At 30.5% G+C, this 8516-nt stretch overlaps 1 protein-coding gene across 1 annotated transcript; it reads right to left on the minus strand.

Moving 5' to 3' along the window:
- Window positions 1-3223: 3223 nt before the first annotated feature.
- LOC130821512 (albumin-2-like) lies at window positions 3224-3668 on the minus strand. The gene is made up of 2 exons (XM_057687304.1): window positions 3629-3668; window positions 3224-3528 (listed from the first exon to the last, which is right to left on the minus strand). Exons 1-2 carry the CDS (start codon window positions 3666-3668, stop codon window positions 3224-3226), a joined length of 345 nt encoding a protein of 114 aa, XP_057543287.1.
- Between the last annotated feature and the right edge of the window lie 4848 nt (window positions 3669-8516).

Here is an 8516-nt window from a genome sequence, read left to right on the forward strand (position 1 = left end):
TCAATTTGGTATCCAATTCAAAAAACTTGTATGTCTTGAACCTCCTTTCAGGATTCTCCTTGGTCCACAAAGTTTTCTTTGCAAAAGGAGCACCATGACCACACTTATCGACCTTCCATTTTCCTATTGGAGAAGATGGGGGCATGGTTTGAATGCAATAAATAAGGAAGAAGATGTAAGAGTTAGGTAATAACAGGGGCTCAAATCTACTTCAAAATATGAAAAATGCACTTAATTAATAAGGGAAGGGAAAAGAGGAAAGAACAGGAAATTGGAAGGAAATAGAACAAATACAAAAGGAAAGGTAGATTTAGTAACATCACGTGGGAAAAAGGTGCTTGGTCAAAAAAAACATTAAAGGTCAACAATTGGATTCTGTCACGTGGTAGAGTTTTGCATACGTTTGGATCATATAAGGTAGGTTTTCACAAAAAAAATTAGAAAAAGTAGCCTTTTCTACAAAAGGTGGTATAGAATAGGTATATTTTTTTTTATAATAATTTTCTCTAATTATAATGTATTTTTTGAACAAACCATATGTATTTCATCAAATTTTGATGTAATATTTATCGTTTTTGATAAATATTATCACTAATGTTAATTATTATTGTAAACATTATCACTAATTTTAATTACGTATCGAGACTATCGCTCCTACTACAAATGCTCTAATTAAATACATCATTCCCTTTTTAATCCATTGAGTATTATGACTTATCTCTAACCATTCAATCACTCGACTAAGTCGTTGCCCGACTGAACGGGTTGCTTCAGTAATCTGTTTGGTAGAATACACAAGGGACAGCTAATCCCAAGGCAACTACCGACCAAGACGTTGCTCGATATCTTAACGGGTCGTTGAAGTTAAGAGTATGCATACCCCATGGTGGCCCTTATTAGGATTGCGCCAATGGAGAAAAAATTACCCTATTAGGTACCAATTTTTGATTTTCCGTATTAGGAATATCCTTTTCACAACTCTATTGGGTATTCCAAACCAATTCCTTAAAATAAGTTTTTATTAATTTTTATATTAGTTATTTGTGACAAACCTAACCAGATGACACTATATTGTATTAGTAAAGTTATTTAACTAGGAATGTAAAAATGAAATAATAACAAGTATTTAAAATGGAGGAAGCATAAAGTATGAATTATGTATTATAGGCGACTATAAAATAGCACATATACTATGAAATAGAAAATAAAAATGAGACTTCATTCTTTATACTTATGGGGATTAACAAGGCACATGCAATTTCCTTGCTCACATTTACTTTTGAAGAGCAGCAGTATTATAATGTCACAAACTTTCATTTAATAATACTTTAACATGTGTGTTCATATTAGGTTTAATGTAGATAAAATTTGAATAACTTTCTAGGGTATGGCTATGTGAATTAAAGGTAATATGGAAAGAAAGTCTATTTTCTTTTTTGCCTCTCATACGATTTGTTGGCTGCTAATAGTAATTTTATGACTTTTACGATAGAGTAAACACAACGCAACACGGCGTACTTCTTGACAAGGATGATAGATTAAAAGGTAGAGCTCGAGAGATTAAAAAAGAGTACAAGAAAGACCGAAGATTTCTTAAAGGATATGATTGGAATATTATATGAATAATCAAGACTTAATAATTGAGTTGGCCTGGTACAAAATTAGAATTAATAGAGAAGAAATAATAATATTACATTGAATAATACAAGTTGTTGGAGTAAAGAGCATAATACTCTTTTTGAATACAACTTAGAATTATTAATTTCATACAACATAAACTTAGAAGGAAATGTCATATAACAATTTAGAAGGAAATGTCATATAACAATTTATTGATGGCTTCAAAAACAAAATGAAAACAAATTCGTCTCAGAAAACAAATTGAACTCATCACAGATAACCCAAATCCCATACTAATTGCCTCCTACATCTGGTAAGAACATAGCCTCCTAAACATAATGTTTGGTGGCTTATGAACTGAAAACCCTAGATTGGTGGCAAAACGAATGGATTTAGGGATTTTGTAGCTATAATCAATTGTTTACCCTAAAAAAAATCATAGGGCAACAAAAACAGAACACGAACATAGACATGCATACCATACAAACCACATAAACAAAATCATCACTAGTCATAGAGGAAAGATGTATCCATACGCGAAAATGGGCCTCGAACATCTATATCAGACAACAATTCATCATCATCCAATGATTCTTCATCTAAGGAAGGGAACAAGTTCTCAATGTATAGATCTTGAAGATCCAGTTGTAAATCAAACATACCCTGTATTTCTTCATCTTCAGAAGTTATATTTCTTTCCCATTTAGGATCCGTTTCAACAGAAGTCGTAGAAGATGGAGGTAGGCGATTGTAGAAATCGAGCCATGGGTTAGAAGATCCAATCGTAGGATCACTTTCTTGGGACGAAGACAACCAAGAAAGACAAGACCTTGGTGACGCCATGTTCGAAAAACCCAGAAAAGTAAAGAACAAACTCAGATTTAAAAAACCCCTAAAATTATTAGGGTTTCAAAGAAGACGAAGATGGTGGAAAAAAAATGAAGATGAAGATAATAAACCGTAAACAGTAAGAATGGGGATGAAGATGAAGATCATTGAAGAAGATGAAGAAAAATACAGACGTTGAGGATGAAGATGAGAGAGAGGGAGAGATAGGGTTTCCGTAGAGTAAATAGGAGAATTAAAAAAGGGAGGAAATGATTAAGATTATTGATGTTGGGTTATATTGTTAATTATTTTGGGTTAGTAGGGTTTACGGGGGTAAATTCGTAATTACGTGTGTGAAGTAAGGGTATTTAAGTAAAAAAAGATTGACAAATATAGAAATGGGACAACTAAAAAAGACATTGCCAAATAAGAAAATGGGACATCTAAAATGGTTCGGAAGGAGTATGAATAATCAAAACTTAATAATTGAGCTGGCCTGGTACAAAATTAGAATGAATAAAAAAGAAATAATAGTATTACATTGAATAATACAAGTTGTTGGAGTAAAGAGCATAATACTCTTTTTGAATACAACTTAGAATTATTAATTTCATACAACATAAACATAGCATTACTAAAATAGAAGAAAACAATTAATAATGAAATTGATTAAGGTAGTTTTCAGGGCAGGCAGAAAACATTGATTATCCTTGGATTATTTGATTAAACATAAACAATATAGTAGCGATTACTGAATTAGAAAAACATTATCAGATCATTGATTAGAACGAGGCAAGATGCTTCCTAAACCAGTCCAGTAGCTCTTGATTTTTGCCAAGTTGTCTAGTTTCTCAGTAGCGGTGCCAGGTGTGTAGGTGACACGAGCATAGGTATCTCCTTTGAAAAGGTATACCGAATTCGGATAAGTATCATGATCCAAAGAAAAGGCACCATCTATGCCATTTTCAAAGATAGTCCCTCTTAAAGTCACCCAGTTTTGGCGTATGGGGCTACTGTTCAACAGTTTTCCAGCACCCTCATAGAAGATACGAGCATACTTATCTCCCTTAAATAGGTAAACTTCATAAGGACGTGATGTCTCAAATGCAGCATCCAACCCATTCGCAAAAACAGTACCCTTCAAATAAGGGAATACCTCTTCAATTGGGGAAGGCCCTACCAGGAGCTTGTTCTTTGGGTTTTTTAGACCGTAAGACCATTTGGCACAAAGGTTACCGGAGAAGATAAATGCAACTCCTTCTTCTACAGAAGGGAAAGCACAATCTATTCACTTTGGCTGGTCCATATAATATTGTGTCATTATATGTACCTGGATTCACTTCTTCAATGATATATTCCTTCTTCATGAATATATAAGCTTGGTTTTTGTGTCCTGATCTGAAAGCAGCGGTTACATAAATAGGGCTTGACATTTTCCTTAATTCCTTTATTTCTTTAATACTTGAAAATCCCTACCCCTGCGAAAATTTTCAACTACTCGTGTCAATGTACAAATCATTTTTTGGTTATTTGCATTGCTTTTATTCAATTTATATTTATATTCATCAAACAAAATAAATACACCGTATCTCTTTACTTTATTATTATTATTATTATTATTATTATTATTATTATTATTATTATTATTATTATTATTATTATAGTTTAGACACAGGGAAGGGAAGTGTAGATGAGCTAGAACTAATAACCAATCAGGATCATTATTTCATCTAAGCTTAACATGATTATATACAAACATAGAGAGATTAATTAATACAATATACAGTTGCTAACTTGAAATTAATTAAGAAAAAAAAATCTGATTTCAGTGATTAATTGAATGAACTAAAAATGATCTTAATAGAACACTAAAAAGGAAGAAAGAGAAGAGGAGTGTGAGTTTGTATACCTCTTGAATTAGTTTGATAAGTAAAGGCTTGATATTCAATCGGAGATGAAATGGAAGATTATTTTCATGGCAATATATTGATGATTACAAGTGGGGTATTAACAACTTATCATATTAATCAAGTTGACAATTTGCCTTAAATTAATATTCTCGTATTTAGGCTCAAATAATTTGATCAAGGGTTACTTATTTTTTTTGGTGAACTATCATACGTAATACTACATTTGTGTTCACATTGCTAATTTAATCTATTTTTACCCTGTTAAATTGATTAATTATAATCTTAAAATAATAACTTATAATCTTAATTAAATCTATTTTTGCGGCTATATTGAAGGAAAAATCTTCATTGTCATGAATTAAAATAGGAAACTTTCAAATGGCAATCTAAAAGTAATTGATTTTTCTTTTGGTGGACAAAAAATTTTCAAAATTCACATGGTAACTCTGAGATTTACCATATAAACATCATTAGATTTTTTTTATAAAAAGAAGCATTAGATATCTATTTGTTTTCACTCAATAATCATGAAAACAAGAATTACTCATCCCTTCAAGTTTAAGGTAAAAAATAATTTCATTTTCCCCCCAAAATACAAACCCTAGACATTTCCTAAAATCTAAATTAATTTCTGCTATTAATTGATGTAAATTTTATTTACTGCAAGTACACAGTGAATGTGTTGCTGCAGGTCGAACACAAGAAAGATAGAATAAAGAAATTGCAAATTTCAACTAATTATATTACTTAGAGAAAAAGATAAATCATTCTGAAAAGAGAATCTAAAGTCTCCAATATTGAAAAAACCCACCGAAAAATAAAAGTATCATTTTGCCCAAAAGTTCTTCACATATCTTTTTTTCTCTCTCATATATATAAGCTTTTTTTTGAGAATATTCCGTTACCGAAGAATTTTTGTGGATTAGTTATGATATAGTTGATATTATTGATAGTTAATTACAAGTAGTGATTATTATAAGAAATCAGTGAAATATTATATTATTATGGGAAGCTTTTTTAAACCTAATTTGTATAGATAATATGCACTCTATTTGTTTCAAAATGTTAATTAAGTTTGATATCTTGTACTATGATTATAAAAGTAATTACTAGATGTTTAATTTCATGTTTTATAAATGAAACTATAAATCTGAACTTAACAATCAAATGGGTTTACTTGATTAATGATTTTGTTATGCGGATAAGCAATACGTAAGGAACCTTAATCATTCTTGAAATCCCCTATTTAATTTTGCGGACTAATGAAATTATTTTATTCATTTTTAAACCAGATTGAAAATTTTTTCCATAAAAGAAAAGACTTTAAATAATACCTAGAAAAGGAAACAGCCAAAACAAAAATATGTAATTATCATTGGATAAATTCTCAAATAGTATGGTTTATGATTAGATTATTTTATTGGCTTAAGTTAATGTATTTTTTGTACTTTTAAAGTAATCACCTATAATTTAAAAATAATTAATTATAACATTTAAAGTGGAGTTTTAAAGTAATCATATATAAAATCAAATAATCACTTACAGTTTTATAATAATCAGTAAAATAGACTAATTATATAAATTCTCAAATAGTATGGTTTATGATCAGATTATTTTATTGGCTTAAGTTAATGTATTTTTTGTACTTTTAAAGTAATCACCTATAATTTAAAAATGATTAATTATAACATTTAAAGTGGAGTTTTAAACTAATCATATATAAAATCAAATAATCACTTACAATTTTATAATAATCAGTAAAATAGACTAATTATATAAATTCTCAAATAGTATGGTTTATGATCAGATTATTTTATTGGCTTAAGTTAACGTATTTTTTGTACTTTTAAAGTAATCACCTATAATTTAAAAATGATTAATTATTACATTTAAAGTGGAGTTTTAAAGTAATCATATATAAAATCAAATAATCACTTACAATTTTATAATAATCAGTAAAATAGACTAATTATATAGATTTGTGTTATGATTAGATAATTTCATTTATACACGGCAAAATAGTGAAATTTTTACAAGTATTTAAAAAGGACGAAGTACAAACTATGCATTAATTAGTAACTTTTGATCATAATTAAAATTAATAAGTCTTCTTTGTTTATGCGTAATTAAGGGGATTAATATGGCACATGGAACTTCCTTGCTCACATATACTTTTAAAGAGCAGTAGTCTAATTAACATATACTCACTCCGTTCCTTTTTGTTTTTCCACATTACTAAAACGGGTAGTTCCATAAGTTTTTCCACTTTAGAATACTTTCGATTTTGGAAAGTTTTTTTCCTATTTATACCCCTCAAATACCCTCTTTTACCCTATATATTTTTATTTTAAATGTTGGATTCAATTAAGATATGTGTGTAGCCTCCTTCATTTAACACCATCATAATTTTCTGCTTCCTCTCCCCACGTTGCTTTTTCTCTCTTCCTTGAGTTTCTTCTTCGACTTCTATTGTTACTGTTTGAAGCCTTTGTTTGTCCATGACAACCGTCGAATCTAAGAGTGATTCGACCATACCATCATACCTTTATGACGGTTTGTGTGATCGTGGAGAATTTTGTTCTTGTTCCATTAATGGGAGGTCACACTCTTATTCAAATGAAATTCTTAAATGGACTAAATAAGATCTTGAGGCATATCAAAAGGCGATGGAGGATGATGCTACATCTAGGTTTGGTGATTCTACCCCTTCTCCTAATGTTGAAGAAGAAGAAGATCTTGAGGCATATCAAAAGTCTCCATCTCATGTTAATCCTTCAACTCCATCAAAGATTCATGAAGACCAAGTTAATTTGGTTGTCCCTGACACTCCTGAGGAAGTTATTGCTGCGAGGGGTAAAAAAAACCCTAAAAAACGCACGTGAATTATGTAATTTTTTCTTGAATTTCCTTTTCATTGTACACTCATGATAAGTGCTGGTGATGTTTGCTGTTGGATTTGTTTGATTTTGTGATGTTTGATGTTGGATTTTTTCTGAACCTTTTTGATTTCGTCTTATTTTTTTTGGAAGTCTGTTCTTGAAATTTTTTAAAAAAACCCCTGTGATGTGTTTATGCAATTACTTGACTTAAAATCTGAAAAATTATCTATAATTACTTGGTTTAGTAGCAATTGTGTACAATCGGCACATCATATGATATTTTTTTTCATGTACAGTAATTTGCGTCATTTCTTGTTGAAATTTTAAAAAGCTGAGAGGTTCAAAGACCTCAATGATGATTCAGGGGGACAAAAAACTGAAATGATCATTATATAATGACGTAAATACATATACATGATCTTAAATTTCCATTTTGATGTTGATTTCATGATTAGTTGCTCCTAAGTTTTATAGAAACAATTTTGATGACGAAAAAAATAAACTGAGGGGCTGTAATTTATAATCATCTTTGAGATTCTTCCACTGCTTCATCATATGCTTCAAGTATTTGTTGATTAAGTTGTGCAGCATCTTCATTTTCTGTTTGTGTGCCTTGTTGATTTGTGCTTGGGTTAAGGAAACGTACACATTCCCTAACCAATTGTGATGGTACTCGCACTTGTATTCGTAACCTTCCATTGTCTTCTTGAACTTTCTTCCCTAGGTGTGGCTGAACATAGTCATTAGACCCTTTAACCTTTAGGATTTCATTTAAGTTGTGTTGTAATGAGATCCAAACATTGGTTAAAGTCTTTGGATGTAACTCTTCGAATGCATCTTCCACTGCTTTTATTAACTCATTCATGTTCTTTGGCATTTTCTTATGCATAAGTGATTGTATGCTCCTAAAAAAACCCAAATCTAGAATATTACAATCGGGACTATTTTGTGGTAGTTGAGTTAGAATGAATGTAAAACCCCCTTGCCTGTTGTTTCGTTGTCAAATTGGATCATCGTTTTTTATGTGAACCCTTGCATTATCTTGTTGGATGAAAATTATCGATGGACCATCACTTGGCCATTTTCATAGAATTGCTGGAATTAATTGTTCAATAAGCATGCTCCTATAAACTTCCTGAGTAACCGAATCAGTTGGTTTAATTTCTATAGACCCCCTTGGACGGTTAATTTAATTTCTTTGTGTTGCAACCCTACTTACGAAAGGGAAAATTCCGATTTTCCCATCAAATGTGCATTGGCCATATCGATTCCATCTAGG

The sequence above is a fragment of the Amaranthus tricolor genome, chromosome 8 (genome assembly GCF_026212465.1).
Source record: "Amaranthus tricolor cultivar Red isolate AtriRed21 chromosome 8, ASM2621246v1, whole genome shotgun sequence".
NCBI classification, from domain to species: domain Eukaryota; kingdom Viridiplantae; phylum Streptophyta; class Magnoliopsida; order Caryophyllales; family Amaranthaceae; genus Amaranthus; species Amaranthus tricolor.